General features: G+C 40.2%; 1 protein-coding gene across 1 annotated transcript in view; it reads left to right on the forward strand.

The window, feature by feature from the left end:
• Positions 1–17997, forward strand: part of LOC145414694 (periodic tryptophan protein 2 homolog) — a 632863-nt gene that overhangs the window by 431328 nt on the left and 183538 nt on the right. The window contains exon 13 of the mRNA XM_080284215.1: positions 1788–1968. Coding sequence (XP_080140341.1) covers positions 1788–1968 — 181 coding nt within the window. The remainder of the gene's footprint in view (positions 1–1787; positions 1969–17997) is intronic.

Consider the following 17997-nt stretch of genomic DNA (forward strand, 5'->3'; position numbering starts at 1 on the left):
GAAAAATGTGAGTACGTTTAAGTACTTGGGTAGTGTGATGAGTAAGGATGGAGGTTTGGAGGGTGAAGTGCTTGAAAGGGTACAGCAGGGAAGAAAGGTTGCTGGTTCTTTGAAAGCAGTGATAAGAAACAGGGAAGTGAGCATGGAAGTGAAAACGTTACTACATGACAGTATTGTGATACCAACTCTAACGTACGGAAGTGAAGCTTGTATATTGTTGGAAGGACACAAGTCAAGAGTGAGAGCAGTGGAAATGAGTTATTTAAGAGGAGCCTGTGGAGTCACGTGGAGAGACAGGCTGACGAATGAGGATATAAAGGAGCGTTGTGGTGTGGATGTGGATGTGATAAGAAGCGTTATGAGGAACACACCGAGGTGGTTTGGCCATGTGGAGAGGATGGAGGGTGAGAGACTGACGAAGAGAGTGTATGTGAGTGAGGTGGAGGGGGGAAGAGGGAGGGGGAGGCCGAGGATGAGATGGAGGGATGGGGTGGAGAGGTATATGAGAGAGGGGGGTGTGAGTTGGGAGCAGGGCAGTGAAATGGCGGGGGACAGGGTGACTTGGAGGCGATTTGTTTGTGGCCACCCCAAATGGGATTGAGGCGTCTGGCAATAGATAGATAGATAGATAGATAGTATAATATTAACTTGAAGTTGTTTGGCTGCAAAATATTTATAGGAATCGGATGAAGATTGTATGCACACGCCCGCACCAAGTTTTGGTGGTGTCTTCCTGGAAACATCTGTATTTGGGATTTTGGTTGGCGTCTTTGTCGTCATTTGGTTTCAGCTTCATAAATTGCACCTTACTTATAATGTATGGTCGGTACTTTCTCTTCAGCATTTGCCAGATGAAACATTAATATCTTTGATAAGTAAATGACAGGCATTTCAAGTTAAACATGCAGTGAAGTGTCTAATAATATGTGATGAATGCTAACAGACCACTTGCCATTTTTTGGATTCTTGTAACTGTTCTGTTGTGTTGTAGTTTACTTAGTAAATCATATATAGAAAACTGGTATAGTAACCAGTGATTACAGTACTGAAGAATTTATGTATTCTTCATCACTAAATATCATGGAAGGGATTGTAGAGAATATATGGCTGTGCGAGCAGGGAGTAGTTGATTGAGTACCTAATTAAATTACCCAGTGATCACTGGCAACTCTTGAGTTTGTGAACACACCCATTAGTCCAGTATAGTGAGGGTCTGCTGTATGAAAAACAGTCTAGTAATAAATTGTTAATAAATCAGCATTGTATGGGTTTGGCCTGTGTTCCATGATACATAATAGATCAGTTTGCAATACAGAACTAATATTGGTCTTCATCTCAAGAGATAATAATGAAAAACAGAGAAAATTGCAGGCCTGAGTTTAGTGTTTAACAAATTTGTCCTGTAGATTCCCAGATGCCCTCCCTATACTGAGCTGTGGTTCAGTATATAATAAAAGTTCTCCAGTAGGGTCAAGGGGTCTGTTATTTTTGAAATCAGGTATAAACAGGTCCTTTAAAATAAGGTCATATTGAAATACATCAACCATGCAGATAGAGGGGTTACTGTAACTACAGTACAGTAATGTACAGTATAAGGATGTTTGAGTGGTGGAGCAGAAAATATGAAAGTCTGAATGGTGAGTGAATGGATGTATAGCCTCTTTCATTGGACTGTCTCTAATTGTTTCTCCTATAACTTTCCCTTTTTATTTCTAGGTTCTTTGTTTCCATGTATTAGTTAAACTGTGTTTGGATGATGATGATGATGGTGATGTTTTTATCTTTAGGAATGTGTGTCCATATTCGTCCTGATGGGAAACAAGTAGCCGTAGCAACTATGGATGGGCAGCTGACCATGTTTAATATATCCACTGGTCAGCAGGAGGGTAACATCATTGGCAACAGTCACCTTGGGGTCGGCAGAGCAGATGCTGATAAAGTCACAGCAAAAAAGAACCGAGAATCAAGGTAAGTAACACCAGGTTGGATCAGTTTAAGAGATGAACAGAGTATGTTCATCTATCTGTCTATCTATCTATTGCCAGACGCCATAATCCTGCACGGTGTGGCCAATGGCTCTGAGTTATTTGTTTTACAGGGAGGGGCACTAATCCTCCACCAACTCACTTGAAATGTAGGGAGCATATCATACTGGTAATATACCATTAGCTTATGCTTACCCTTATGCAATATGTACCTTTGGATAATTGGACTTTATTTAAGGGGCTGCGCATAGAAACGGTGCTGACCGACATTTACCACAAAATTTGTTTGATGACGTACAGTATATAACTATTCTGACCCTTCCTCTAACGGTTGTGGTTGGATGTTCCATCAAAAGAACACTGAAAATAAGGTTGAAATGTTCTTGAAGGAAGGTAGCTTTTTCACCCTAACAAGATTTTGGCCACATGTGCCCAGTCTGGTATGCGTATAGTAGCGAAAGCATCTCCCAGCTTCCTGGAGCACGCATTTTCTGTCAGCCAGGATGTCCTGAGCCAATGATAACTCAGTCATCCTAACATTGATCTCTGATTGGCTGCCGGGATAGCCACCGGTTACGTTAATGAAGCATTCCCTGACCACATTGTTTTGCATAGTTGCCGACTTGCCATGCTTGATGATGACCTGGACCGATTATGGATTATAGATGATAGCAGAACACTACACTACAGTACTAGGTGGTGAGTAGTGACATTAACAGTCTCTACAGTCTACAATGATGATTTCAGTGCGAGTACATTCATACTGTTAATTATTGTTATTATTATTGTTATTAATGTCAATAATCAACCATTCTAGATAGAATAGAGTAGCTATAGCATGGTTTTTCATTATGATAATTATTATAATTATTATTACCGTTGTTATTATTATGAAAGTACAGTAATCCCTCTAATATCCGAACGCCCAATATCCGAACATCCCCACTAACCGGACATAATCCTCCTGGGATCCAATATTCCCAAAATGGGCCAAAAACCGCAAAAAATTCGAAAAAAATCTGACTTTTTTCCCTCCCATAATTTGAAATTCCCGCCTGGTGCCAAACAGCTGTTACACCATGGTCCCTTCACCCCTTCCTTCCTCCCCCTCCCCCCTCCCCTGTCAGGTTGCCATTTGGTATTTTTCATTACCAAGTGTGGGCCAATTTGGTAATGAAAAATTCGTTTGGTAATGAATTAGAATAATGCAATACCAAATTGCATTATCACATGTATGAGGATACACAGGATGGAGATGGTGGATTGTTTGCTCTCTCTGATTAATCTGCTACCCTACATAGTGTGAAAATAATCAACATGGTGTTAGTTATAAGGAGAGTGATTACATGTATTTCCACTTGTATATATAATTAGTGAAGAATATATGCTAGCTTTACGAATTTGGTAATGAAAAGTTATATTTGACAATGAAAGTTGAGGAGATTGGTAATGTGGCTGTTGCGATCTGGCAACTCTGTTACCCCACCAACATCAACAGTCACAGCTTAACTCCGATGGAGAGCAGATACTCATAACAGTGCAAGCCACAGGTGCTTGTTTTTTGTGAATAAACAGTGAATAAACTGCAATACCTTGCCACTAGAACACATGGGAATTTACAGTGTTGTGCAGTGTTAAGAAATTAGAATTTAGAGTGCAGAGGATTAACTGTGGACTGCAAACTGGCGGTTCAAACCAGTCCAAGAGGAAGGGACTTGTAAGTACCCAGAATGTTTAATATTGTATAAACTCACCTCTAAAACCTCATTTTATGGTTCTTTTGCATTTATTTCAGTCTTTTATGTCCCTTATTGGTGTGATTTGGGTCTTAAATAGGTGCAATGCATGTCCAGAGGGAGTTGTATAGGTGTTTTTCAGACTTAGGGTCCATAAGTACTAGTCCATAAGCTGGGGCCCAATATCCGGACAGGACCACTATCCGGACCTGCCTATGGCTCTATTGATCCGGATATTGGAGGGGTTACTGTAATACAGTAAAACCTCGTTATAACGGACTTCAGTAGACCGGAATTCTCTATTATCAGAATTGACGAACACCAGACTAAATTCCCACATATCGAAAAATGTCCGATAAAGCCAGAAGCAATTTGGACTGCCTGACCATGTAAGCTATGTTCACCACAGTAAGGTAAATAAAAGACATGTTTATCAGTGTACAGTACAGTATTATTATATACGGTACATACAGTATATTAGACCATTGGATTATTGTAGTGAATGTATAATAGAGTACAGTACCACAGTGGTAATGAAAACAGTTTAAAAACCATTGGTGCCATCCAGACGAATGTCCTATATATTGGAAAAAATCCGGATTAGCAGGGGGAAGTCTGGATATTGCTTTTATCGGAATTTCGCTTTTTTCGGAATGGCTAGGGGTCCAATTAGTCTGTTATAGCAAGGTCTTACTGTAGTATATTATAGCAAGGGCTTACTGAAGTAGTTTTATGCTTATAACTTTTCCAGGTAACATTCTCAATCATTTTCATCAGTTTTGTATCTATTTAGCAATCAGTAATCAGGTGGAAATTATGTTCTATGCCATTACAGTAGGTAAACAACAGCAACTATACCATACTATTTTATAATTATTTGGCACGGCAAATCGCACTCAAAGTTTGGCACTAATTTTGACAAATTGACATAATATTAAACATCAAGTATATTCATAACCATTTTTACAAATTTCAGTGATTTTCACGTCATTATTTAAAAGTAGATGCCTTAAAATAGTTTGTGACCAAATATGATGACACTCCCATTAAAAGTAAACTAGATCTGAAGAGTTAAAAGTCGCCAGACTTTGAACACGATTTGCCGCGTTTTTTGTAATTTGGCACTTAGCATCATTGCTATGGGCAGTCCCTCATTTCGAACGGAACATACGTTCATGAAATGCAGGTCTGTAGGCACCATATCTAGACACTTACCCTGTACCATCCCAGGCATTTTTGCAATTTTTTACCCACCCAATCCCGGACCAAAAACGGAGAAAATTTTTATTGCATAAAACAATTCAAAATGATATAAATCAAGGAAAAGCGAAAAAAAGTACTCCTCATAGGAGAAATAAGAGCAGGATGGTTGTCTGTCGTGTTTTTAGCCCAGTTTCCCAAGCTGTGAGAGACGTTTTCCCACCCAACTGGGCGGGATGAGAGAGAACAGGGGAGGAGAATGGGGGATTCCCTGTTCTCAGTATCCTCCACTGGCTCATATTCCTCCCCAGAAGTCATCCAGGTCTTCCTCATCTGAAGTGTCACTAAGTGAAGGGACAGAGGGGTCCATGTGACAATTTCAACAGCCTCCTCGAGCCCAACGAGGCAGAAAAATGGCGTGGTTTTTGTGACATTCTGACGCTATGACGGACAGTGGCAAACTGATGTTACCCTGCCATGCAGAACCAAACTCAGTAGGCTACTACAGCTGCTTGAACACAGTATTGCCAGTACATGAAGCTACTGTTTAGCAAAAAATTAGCTAGATTGAAGCAGTTTGAGATGCGCTACAGTGCTCAAATTTTGCTGTCAGCATCATCACGTTGCTGGGATTAATCGAGACATTTTGTACTGTTGGCACCATGCCGACGGCAGGATTGTATGGGTTAACAAGAAACAGCCATTGAGAACATGCATCAGCTGGGAGATGTGATGTTACTGAGTGTCAGTCTCCTTGTGCTCACCAGTGTACTAGCACCATAATAGCATGTTTGAACAGTATTTCCCCTTTCCCCCCTACCTGTTACCTGCCTTTATCCATAATGCAGAATTGCAGTTTTGTGTGCTTTCCCATCATTGTCATCGTTTACAACATTCTAGGGATTTTTGTGCCTTAACCCCTAAAACGCTGATCGTCGCGTTTGCGACGCTCAGCCATAAGGGCAGGACGGCGGGTCGTCGCGTTTGCGATTTTAGTATATTTTGAATAACCGCGGGCAAGCAGGCTCCAGCTGGTATTGTCTATCAGTACCACCATCCTCTAGCTACAACTAGCATACTTTACCTTTGTACTACTGACCTCAGTTGTTGCCAAATATCGCGTTTTCCCCCCGTACCCCCCCTACCATGGCCCGGCCAGCCTGGCTGTGATACATGGCAGCGCTGTGAGCGCTCAGAACTGTAAATCTGCGATCTCCTCTCACAAGCAGTTTATGCTACTAGGAAACGCTTGTTTCCCCAGTTGTAACACTAGCTTTTGCCTCTGTTTAGTGTCAGTTTACTGCAGGCTTTGAAAGTGAGATTATGGCGAGTTCTAGCTCTTCCCAGTCAGTGCAAGCGGCCGACAGGAACGAGAATAAAGTGGCGGACGTAAGGCAGAATAAAAAGCGCGCCGTGGTGATCTTTTGGGAAGTAATATGATTGAAAACAATGTAGTATACATGTTTTTAGCTGTGAAAATGGAAATGTTTGTTGAGTGATGGGAAAACCGCCGCCACAGTGCACGTCGGCCGTACGCTCCGTTGATTTTAGCCTTATTTTCAGTGCTTATTGTACAAATACGGATTCCTAACTACCTTTACGTTGTTGTATAAAGTGTACTGTGACAGACTGAGGCTGTGGTAGAAAGAAAACCGGGTTTCTGGAGGTGTGAGAGTGAAGACTTTGTTACCCAACTTTGCAAGTCTTCACAAGTCCTTTGGTAGTCAACGAAGGCTCAACATGTGGCTCAGGAGATAGCTGAATGTAAGTAATATATGCCATAAAAATTTTAATGCTCTAGGGTTAATCTATGATTTTTGGCAAATATTTTTCCACAGGTACTCAGACCCCGCTACAACCCCGCCACAGGGGGGGGATCGCGCGTACACAGCCGCGTTTTAGGGGTTAAATCAGGGTCTTGTCTGATATAAATAATTTTCACCATAAGGTTTGTTATTTGTCCAATATGGAATTTGTCCAGTATGGCAGTATTGTCTGATTAAATTACCATACTGGATGCTATGCCTCTGTATGTTATGAGCCTCACGTAACTCTTAACATAGTTAGGCAGTTTACTGCAGTTATTATCTTGCAAATAATAATATTATAGCTATATACTATGCTTATTAGTGAAATGAAGATGACATAGCATCATATTACAGTGATTGATGTGATAGTAATCATTAATGAAATGGTGATAATCTTTGTTCATTTATAGTGGTAATATATGATGATTCACCATAAAATGACAATGGTAATTAAAAGCTATGTGACACTAGCAGAAGTCATTGTCATATTGATAACTTTTTCTTATTCATGATTTCCCCCCCCCCCTTCCCCAGAAAGATATAACAGAGGAAGGAAAAAAAAAAAAAAAAAAAAAAGATCCATACACCAGATTGCTGGTGTCCTCCATTCATCCATTCATCTGAACAGTTGGATTTGAAGTGTTGTAGGTTTGGGTTTGAGGGGAAACTAATCTGAGGAAGTAAGTTCCTTTCTTGGAATAAATGAATTCTGATAGGCAGATGTTCTTCAATACAGTAAAACCTCAATATAACAGACTTCAATAGACCAGAATTCGCTTTTATCGGAATCAAGGAGCTACCGGACTAAATTTCTATACGGGGGAGCAGTCCGGACTGCCTGAGCACTTCAGCTATGTTCACCACAATAAGGTAAATAAAAGATATGTTTATCAGTATACACTCAACCCTCGGCTATCACTCCCAATTGGTCCCGCTATGGCTGCGCTATAGCCAAAACCGTGATAGCCGAATTGAAGAACTTATGGTAATAATTCTAGTTGTTGCCATGACCTCAATATTTACCCCTATGATACCTTTTTTGTACCACATATTAACATATAATAGTCTAAAAATGAGCATGTTTTATGATGTGCTCATGATTCTTATAAATACCCCTCACAGTTGATTCATTGACGTTATGTTTCTTCCCCACACTTCGTTTGGTCTCACCATTCTCTATAAGTTTCACATTTCCAGTTTATCTGCATAACTTAGGTTCTTCCTCTTCTTTATTTCCCTGCCAGGTGCCGCAGCATTACGTTGGGTGATGGTAGGGGGACGGTGAGGGGGTACGTTGGCCATGGTCGTGTCATAAAAAAGGTTATTGTTCTCGCTGTCACTGTTCATGGTCTGAGGGCGCGCACTTGAATGGTTTGGTGGGCAGGAGACACGGTCGGGTGGCCAATCAGCGCTCGGCTGGAAGTGATGTCACACGACCAATCACGGAGTGAAGCTTTTGTTGGCTGGGCAGATCACTGGAGCCTGGCCTCTTTGAAATTTTCGAACATTTGCGGTGCACGATAGCAGGAATTTAGTGCATGATAAAGGTATTTGGGTAGTTTTTTATATAGATGATAGCGAGATACGCTGTAGCGGAACCCGTGATAGCCGAGGGTTGAGTGTACAGTACAGTATTATTATATATATTATACCATTTGATTAATGTAGTGAAGTTAAAACACAGTACAGTACCGCAGTGGTAGTCAAAACAATTTAACCCGCCCCATCCCGACGTTTTCTGGGCAGTGGTACGCCCCAGTCCTGACATTTTTGGGCCTTTTTTTTTTTTGGCTCAAACATCCGCTTTTGGTGAGAAACATCGAAAATTCATAGAGAAATCGCTCACCTGAGGTTTAAAATACTCGATCCAGGTAGGAGTACGTCCTGACCTTACAGTGTTTTCTATCAGGCTGGCTGCAAAGAAAACGAGTTCAGTGGGAGGATAACTATTCTTCACCACTCATAAACGGTATTTATTTATTTATTTGGTACAAATTTATATGTAGTACGAGAGTATATCGGTTTTCAAACGGTAATATAGGCATTATAAGCATTGTTTCACTCACTAAATCATCACCATTCCTGGCCTTTTTTTGCCACATTACCTGATCATCATTTCTGACTGTAATGTTTGTCCTCCACATTGTCATCGATTGGAGAATCACTCTGGCCCTGAATTTCGTACCGTGGCATGACATGGCTTTACTGGCCAGGTCACTGATAACAGGTGAATTGCTGAGAAAAGGTCATGTGGGGGGGGAGAGGTCATGCTGGGTAAGGCATTGTCCCTGCCTGGCATCTTGTAGAGGAAGATGTCCCGTGTATACATGCCAAAAATCACTCGCGAAAATTGAAAGTTGTGCAAATTAGGGACCTTGCAATGTCCTTGCAATGTTGCTGCGTTAATTTATGTCTCCGGGATATGAGTGCACATCATGTGAGGACGTGAATTCACGTCTCCAGGACACGGCGGGTTATAAACCGTTCGTGCGATCTGGATTAATGTCTGATATATTGGAAAAAGTCCGGATTGGCAGGGGGAAGTCCGGATGTTGCTTTAATCGGAATTTCGCATTTTTTGGAATGGCTTGAGCCCCAATTAGTCCATCAAAGTGAGGTCTTACTGTATGTGTGACAGTCAGGTCATAAGTGCTGCCAAATGCCCATGTAGCATGGGGGAAGGTGTGGAGAGGTGGCACAGTAGATGCAATTTAATGTGAGCATTTGCCATACAAGTATCTCTAGAATAATGTAAGGGAAACAGCATTCCATTTTACTTATAGGGTGGTAGTTCATTTGTAATTGCTGTTATTAGTTATTCTTATATCTCTGTTCCGAATTTTGTATACATGTTTTATTACAGCCTCTCCTCATCCACTGCACGAGGGTGAGCAGTATTCGAGCTGAGAGCACACATGACTCATATAAATGTTAACTGCTTCTCAGTGAAGAAGTTACGGATTCTTTACAATAATCCAAGTTTTTTGGCGGTGGTTTTAGCAAGTGATCTAACGTGAGGGGTACTGAGGGTATTGTTAAGTGAAACAACCATGATGCATATGCCTTGTTCAATCTCTACACATTGTAAGCTTAAGGCATACATGTGGGTCTGTGTGATGTAGTTCTTGCAGAGCGTGGATCCACATAACATGCACGACGCTAACAAATTCCAAACAGTGCCACAGCACAACGGTGTGTGAGCGATGCAACACATCCACAAACACTTCTGTCTCATGCCAAGCACAATTCCCCCCTCACCCCCATTTACAACCACATACATCACAACTCAGTCCCTGCGTACAAACACTACGCAGATGCATGCCAGCATACCATTTTGAACACACAGTGGCGCCCATGTGAGTGATTGGACATAAGCTGGACGGAGCATAAATTTTTTTTGATTTGTGGGATAGGAGAGCTATATTCATGTTAAGTATATGCCTCCACATCAGTTTAAAGATCAGTAGAATAAGAAAAAAGAAGAAGATAGAAGATCTGTATTGTAAAGATGTGCATAACATATTCAAAAAATCAGCTGACCACAAAACACTGGTAAGATAACAGAGGCTTTGCAACAACCTTGTCCACCTGTTACTTCTGAGTAGCACCCAAATTACATCAAAGGTTAAATCTAGTGGCAATAGGATGAATCCTGAAACACCAGAAATTTAAAGGCTTCAGGGTAAATCCAAGGACATGGAGAAAAAGTTAGAGGAGGAAGTGATGGCAGAGCGGGATGGTATGGAGAGCTTAGAATTGTTAGAAAGAATGGTAATTTATGAATCTAAGGACTTTGGTAGGGATATCTTAGAAAAGTTGACAGCATTGGAGAAGAGACTAGCTGAGAGGGATGAAAAGGAGGAGGTGGGGAGGGATGGAACAGAGGAGTTGAAAATCTGTCAGTGTGTGTATTGCCAGACGCCTTAATCCCATGATGGGTGGCCACAAACAAATATGCAGAATGCATGGCAGGTGATTAAAATTATAAAAAATTGCATTAAATGAAATAATGGAGGAACAAAAGAAAAGTAATAAGAGATTGGAAAGAGAAGAAATGGAAGGAAAAGTGAATTTTAAAGCAGGAGTATTAGCTATACAGTACAGTCCCAGCTATCCGGTATCCAGACAAACGGAATACTCAGAACAACGGGAAAATTCAAGGGCTGGTAAAAATGTCAGTAAGTTATAACTGTGTGCCAATTTGAATGGACCACCAAACCGCAGTTTGATCGTGTCACGCGAGGCTGGGTGAAGTCAGACAAAGCGAGGTGAAAGCATTTCCGGCTAATGTAAATCCCTAGCAAATCCTCTTAACCACCCCTCCTCTCCCCCTCTTTCCCCTACTTGAATTCAGTCATCCTCCACACCCTCCAAAAATCACCAGTCTGCGTTTTGCCACCAGACAGTAAACAAGCTCTCTTGCTATTGTGTTCCACTGATAGACGGTAATTTGTACACTCCAAAATGCCTAAAGTGCAAACTAAACATAAGCGTATCGTGCTTACCTTGAAACAGAAGCTGGACTTATGCAACAGACTTGAAAAAGGCGAACATTATAAAACACTAATGACTCAATATAAATGTTAATAAGGATGAAAGTTTACTTTGTTGGAAGAAAAATAAATAAATAATATGCCTGCATTTCATACATACATCATTTATTTTATTTTCTGCAAAACAGCCGAGTGGCGGGTGAGGGGTGGAGTGATGGAGGTCAAGTGGGGAAGAAGAAGAACAGTCGGAAATGTAAACAAACTCACGTGAGGGCACAGGTGTCGTGATAATTCTACAGTGCAGTCTTAACACATCATCAGTTCACTAATAAATGTTCAAGCTTTTATTTCTTTATTTTATTTTTCAATTTTTATGAGTACAGTACATATAATGAATACAGTAATTCGGTAAACAATGGACTGGTGGAATTTGCAGTACTGCAAATTGCTAGACATTGCACGCAAGTCCATTATGACCATGGTGTGTGTTTACAAGGCAGTTTTTCAGGCGGAATCTCTTAGTGTAACCCCTAATGTGACTGGTGAGTACCTGAACTGTATTTACTGCTGTGATAGCCTTTGTATAGATTTGACTTGAAAATCAGAAATACGGGAAAAATCTGTAACCGGGAAGATAAATTCCCCAAGCCAGCCGGTTAACTGGGATTGTACTGTAATATGAAAGAGGGGAACTTAATGAGTGAGACAGTAGATAGGAAAAAATATGTGATTGTATTTGGAGATAAAGAAGATGAAATTAGAAATGAAGCTGAAAGAAAAGAGACTGAGGAAAAGAAAGCCAGAGAATTGATTGCAAAATTAGATACTGGAAATATTGGGTGGGAGGATGGGATTGAGAGAGTGTGGAGGTCGGGACAGTACACCCATACTCCGATGTTTGGCATTGTTGTGTACCAGTGGGAGTATTCGGTCTGTGAGTATGTTGGATATCAAAGCAGTTTTCCCCATAAGATACTGAAAAAAAGCCAGAGATGCATTCCAGACCCAAACCAAACCCAGACTCTCATATACCTTACTCAATCAATAGAGACTGACACAGAAACACCACAGGTAATGTTATTATCCTCATAAACAATGCCATTGCTAAAACATGAGACAGCAGTGGCTCAGTCGGTAGAGAGGTTGCCTGTAGTCCTGCCGGACCCAGGTTTAAATCCCCGCTGGGGCAGTTTATGGTTTAAGGATTTGAATTTCATAAAGTCAGACTTTACTGATCTACCTGAAGACCCGCTGACATGTCATAAAAATGCTCCCGCTAATACTAATACACCAGTCCTGTATGAGACAGCCCTAACATGTATTCAATATGGATGGTGGGTGTAAGCACCTAAGTGGTGACATGCAGAGGTGTATGGTATGAAGGAAGACTACTGAGCCTTGAGAGCAGGCTGTGAAGCCTATGCCTAGATTTGGACACTTTAAAAATAAAAAAAAATAAAAAAATGCGGGAAAATAATGTATGTAGGACATCTGGTGTGAGATGCTTCTGGGCAACTGAGAGGCAGGCAGCTGGCAGCGCACCAAGTTGGGGTGGAGGTAGGCGGGGGGATGGGGAGGGGAGACAAGCAGGGGTGGGGGAGTACGGTTTCTAAATTTGTAAAGTCGAAAATTTTGTACAAGCAGGGGTGGGGGAGTACAGTTTCTAAATTTGTAAAGTCGAAAATTTTGTCATGGTAGGTGGGGGCGCTCACCATCCACTCGATGTAATGCTGCTGTCAGGTGTCTGCCCTTTCCTCTCCTCCATCCTTCTTTCCATCCCTCATCTTCTGTCTTCCTTTCCTTCATTCTTTCCTTGTCCTTCTGCCTACGGGTAACTTCACACCCCTCTTCTGTCTTTCTTTCCTTCATTCTTTCGTCTTCCTTCTGCCTGTGGGTGACTCTACACTGAGTGACAAGCCAAATGGTTTCCTGTACACCAGGAAACTATTTACTATGCTGGGTGGTAACCATATAACCAAATTTTGGCACCTGGTGGTTTAATGGGTAATTATTGCTCTCCAGTCGGATTGTACTGGTGAAGGTTTCTATCCAAGGGATGGTTGGGGTTGATTGCTCATGTAATGCCACTCAGGGATGAGTGAGGCTGGTCACTCTCATCTTAAATGTTGGGACCAACTGCCTAGTCCCGGGCTGCTACGCTCCTCATGGAGCAATGTAGGATTGGATGATGGATGGATGGATGGAAAATTTTGTAAGTCGACTGTTTGTAAGTAGGAACTACCAGTGCAGGATGATCTATAAACAAACAAACAAATTATTAAGATCATTGGATGGCAGGTGGAATGATGGATAATATGAGAGTAGCTTTCAGCTAAATGAATGAGATGTTGAGGGAGATGTGTTCATGTTAAGATTGAAATCAGAATATGCAGCAGTGATATAATCAGCTCATTTAAAGAAGTGTATAAGAAAGCTTAATAAGATACAGTGGATGGCAACTAGTTGGAGGAAACTGTCTTATGAATAGAGACTGAAGAAGCTGAAAATACAAACACTATGCATGAGGGAAGGGAGAGGAGATTTCATTATGATGTTTAAAGGATATAGAAAATTAGAAAAGATGGAGGAGAGAAGATCTGTTTGTGGAAGATGAAGGAAGGATAAAAGGATATGGATATAAATTAAAGATAGATGTATAAGTGATACGAAAAATTTAGTTTCCCATACAGAGGCGTAGACATCTAGAACAGTTTGGAAGAGGACATCATGGAAACAAGGAAAATCTGTTTGTTTCAAAGTAGATTGGATAATTATGATACTGAGATGGGACAACATGAGCTTAGCACAAATTCAGTATACTACATCGAGGTAAACACACACACACACACACACACACACAGACAGATGGATAAAATATCTGGAAGAGATGAATATTTTGGCTGAATGTCAGTTTGGATTCAGAAGTGGAAGGTCATGTGTTTCAAACTTGTTGAGCTTTTACTCAAGAGCGATTGATGTGGTACAGGAGAGAGATGGTTGGGTGGATTGTGTGTACTTAGAGAAGGCCTTTGACAAGGTACCTCATAAGAGACTAATGTGGAAACTAGAATATATAGGAGGACTAAAGGGGAAACTTCTGGAATGGATGAGAGACTTCTTGAGAGACAGACAAATGAGGACAGTAATAAAGGAAAAGATGTCTGGATGGAGGGAAGTAACAAGTGGAGTCCCTCAAGGCTCAGTGTTGGCGCCAGTAATGTTCCTGATTTACGTAAATGATATGGTAGATGGAGTGAACAGTTATGCGAGTCTGTTTGCTGATGATGTAAAGATCTTGAGGAAGATAGAGGTTGAGGAGGATTGTAAAATACTGCAGGAGGATTTGGATAGGATACACAATTGGAGCCGGACGTGGGAAATGAAATTTAATGTAAAGAAATGTAAAATATTGGAAATGGGTAAAAGTAGCAGGAGACCATCACTGAATTATTTGTTGGGTAATGAATTAATCACAAAAAGGAGAGAAGAGAAAGATTTGGGAGTGCTGGTCCAAGATAGTTTGTCACCAGAAAAGCACATTAACAAGATAGTTGGAGAGACTTATAAGCTCTTGACTAACATAAGAGTAGCATTTCATTATATGGATGAGGAAATGATGAAAAAATTGATAGTGGCCATGATCCGCCCCAGGTTAGAATATGCAGCGGTAGTGTGGTCCCCACACAAAAAGAAAGATATAAACAAGATTGAGAGAATACAAAGAACAGCAACAAAGATGGTCCCCAGTCTGACAGACCTGTCATACAGAGAGAGGCTGGAAAAACTGGATTTGCCTTCGTTAGAGGAAAGGAGAAAGAGGGGAGACATGATTGCGGTGTTCAGGACCATGGTGGGAGTAGATAAAATTGACAAAGAAGATCTGTTTGTATGGGATAAGAGAGCAACAAGAGGACATGGAATGAAATTGAAAAAGTCAAGCTGCTTGAAGGATATCAAGAAATATAGCTTTCCTTACAGAAGTATAGACTTATGGAATAGCCTGGACAAAGAGATCGTCCAGTCTAAAAACTTAAACGAGTTTAAAGTTAAATTCGACTTATTGAGAAACAGCGACGGAAACCCACGAGCATAGTACATTCCGTGTATATCACAATTAGGTATATTCTTAAATATTTGGAACGACTTAGACAAAGAGGTGGTGCATGAGAAAAACATTCATGTTTGTAAAGGTAGACTTGATAAATGTGGATATGGAGACAGGACAACACGAGCATTGCTCAATTCCTGTATACTACAAATAGGTAAATACACACACACACACTGTAAGATACAATTAAGTAAGAACAATTAGATAAGAATACACACACACACACACACACACACACACGGAGTCAGAGAGAGCAGAAGTGCGACGTCGGCGTTCCGTACCGAGCCAGCATGGCCAGTGGCATTACCTAAATTAGTATCTTTATATGAGTCAAGCTCTGTACCAGGTTAGACTAAATGATTTTTCATTATTAAAAGAAAAAAAATAATAAAAAGTTTAAACAAGACTTGTTCAAACAGAAAAGAGAACAGAGAGGCGAAAGAATGCGCTCAGTCAGCTGAGGTTGGTTTGACTACAGCTGCCCGGGGAATGTAAGTACATGTACTCTGTGCTTTTAGTAATGCAAAATGGACACATACTTTAGTAAAGCAAATTTGGAAAAGAAAAGGGATAAAGGTAGAAAGCAAGATGATGATTTCTATCAAGAACTGGTTGAAGTGGAGACTCACAATAGACTGATTGAATGTGTACGCAAACTGGAAATGACTTTCAAAAATGAAATTGATGAAATGAAGCAGATGCACTTGCAAAAGGAAGAAACAGAAAAACTAGGAAGGGAGGCCAACAAGAAAGACACAACCATCAGTGAACTAACTGTGGAGTTGAGTACACTTAGGAAGAAAATGAGTGAAATGGCAAGTACAGTAGTCAATCACGAGAGTGTTATGGAAGAGTTCAAAAATGATACAGAGACAATTAGGCAAGTAAGCAGTTTGATAGACCAGAGCAGTGATATTGAGGAGAAGATAACACAGGTGAATGAAGCTGTGCAAAGCTATAAAAATGATGTGGAAACCACGTATGCTGAAATGGTGAAAGTAAAGAAAGACTTAAAAACAAGGGTGGAGGAAAAAAGCATTAAACAGGAAGTAAAAAGAATAATCCAAAACAATCCAAAGTTAGTCAGAGATTCAGTAGTTGTAAACAAATCTATAGTAATCACTGGTATGGAAGAGGAAGAAGTAAAAAACAAGATCACAAGAGACAAAAAGGAGATGGCAAATGTAATGAGCTTACCGAAAGAAGTATCAGAGGAAATCTGTAGTAAAGACATAGAGGAACACAAAAGGTTAGGGAAATACGAGAAAAGCAAGACAAGACCTCTAAAGGTGACTTTCCAGAGTGTAAACACTGTGGAGGAGATACTAAAAAATGCAAAGAATCTTATGGAAAAAGAGGAGTTCAAAAATGTATGGATAAAAAGATGCCTAACACAAGAGGAACTGGAATTACTGAAAGAGAAGAGGGAGGAAGCAAAAACAAAAAATGAGAGAAGATCAGAAGAGGAGAAGAAGAAATTTTTTTACAAAGTAATAGGATTGCGGGTACGAAAATGGTACACAAACAGGAGGGAATAAAAAGGAGGAAGGTAGTAGAACCATGTCATGACAAGTATATAAACAAGATGATAAAGTTGATGTACTCAAATGTGGATGGAATGGTATCTAAATTACTAGAGATGAATGATTATGTCAGAGAAAATGAACCACAAATAATATGCCTACCTGAAACAAAATTAACACCAAGGATATCCAATGACATACTAAACTTAGAGGAATACAATATATGGAGAAGAGACAGAAATTTAAAAAAGGAGGAGGAATTATAATATTAACTAAGAAAAATCTAAAAGTCAATGAAATAAAACTAGATATACCCTCACAAGTAGAACTGATTGCAGTAGAGATCAACACATCTGAAGGGAAAGTAATTGTAGCCAATTTGTACATGCCACCCAGATCAAACACATGAGAAAGAGATGAATATGAGGACCTGGCAGAGAGTACAATTCAGAGTTTAAGATCATTACTACATAAAATGGAAGAGAAATCAGAAAGAATTATACTAACTGGAGATTTTAATACAAATATAAATTGGAATACTCTAGATATAATTAGCCAAGAAAGCTGTTGGGACCAAAAGCTCCTGGATCTCGTGCAAGAGTTTTTCCTAATGCAACATGTGAGGGAAACCACCTGAAAAAGAAGACTCGATGTACCTTCAGTGCTAGATCTAATATTTACTAGGCAAGAAAATGATACTGACAGTTTAATATATCACCCTCCACTCGGCAAAAGCAATCATGCAGTAGTAAATTACAACTTCAGGATAGCATATGACATAGTTAACAGCAATGAAAGTTACAAAAAGAGCCTAAACTATAAAAAAGGGAAATTATCAAGACCTAAAGAAGTATTTCTTAGAAGTTGATTGGGAAAATGAGCTTAGAGGACAAGATTTAAATGCTGTATATAAAAAATTCTGTGAATTTTATGAAACAGGAGTCCAGAAGTACATCCCACACCACAAAGAAACAGATAAGAAAATACAAATGGTTCAATACAGAATGTAAAAATTCAAAAGAAAGAAGAGATTTGTTGTGGAATAGATACAGAAGACACAATAGTGAAAGGGCGTATAATAATTACAAACAGGCAAGAAACGATTATACAAGAATATGGAGGGAATCCCAAAAACAGTTTGAGG

Source organism: Coenobita brevimanus, chromosome 100, assembly GCF_032717465.1.
Source record: "Coenobita brevimanus isolate Jiangsu-jjx chromosome 100, ASM3271746v2, whole genome shotgun sequence".
Classification (NCBI taxonomy): domain Eukaryota; kingdom Metazoa; phylum Arthropoda; class Malacostraca; order Decapoda; family Coenobitidae; genus Coenobita; species Coenobita brevimanus.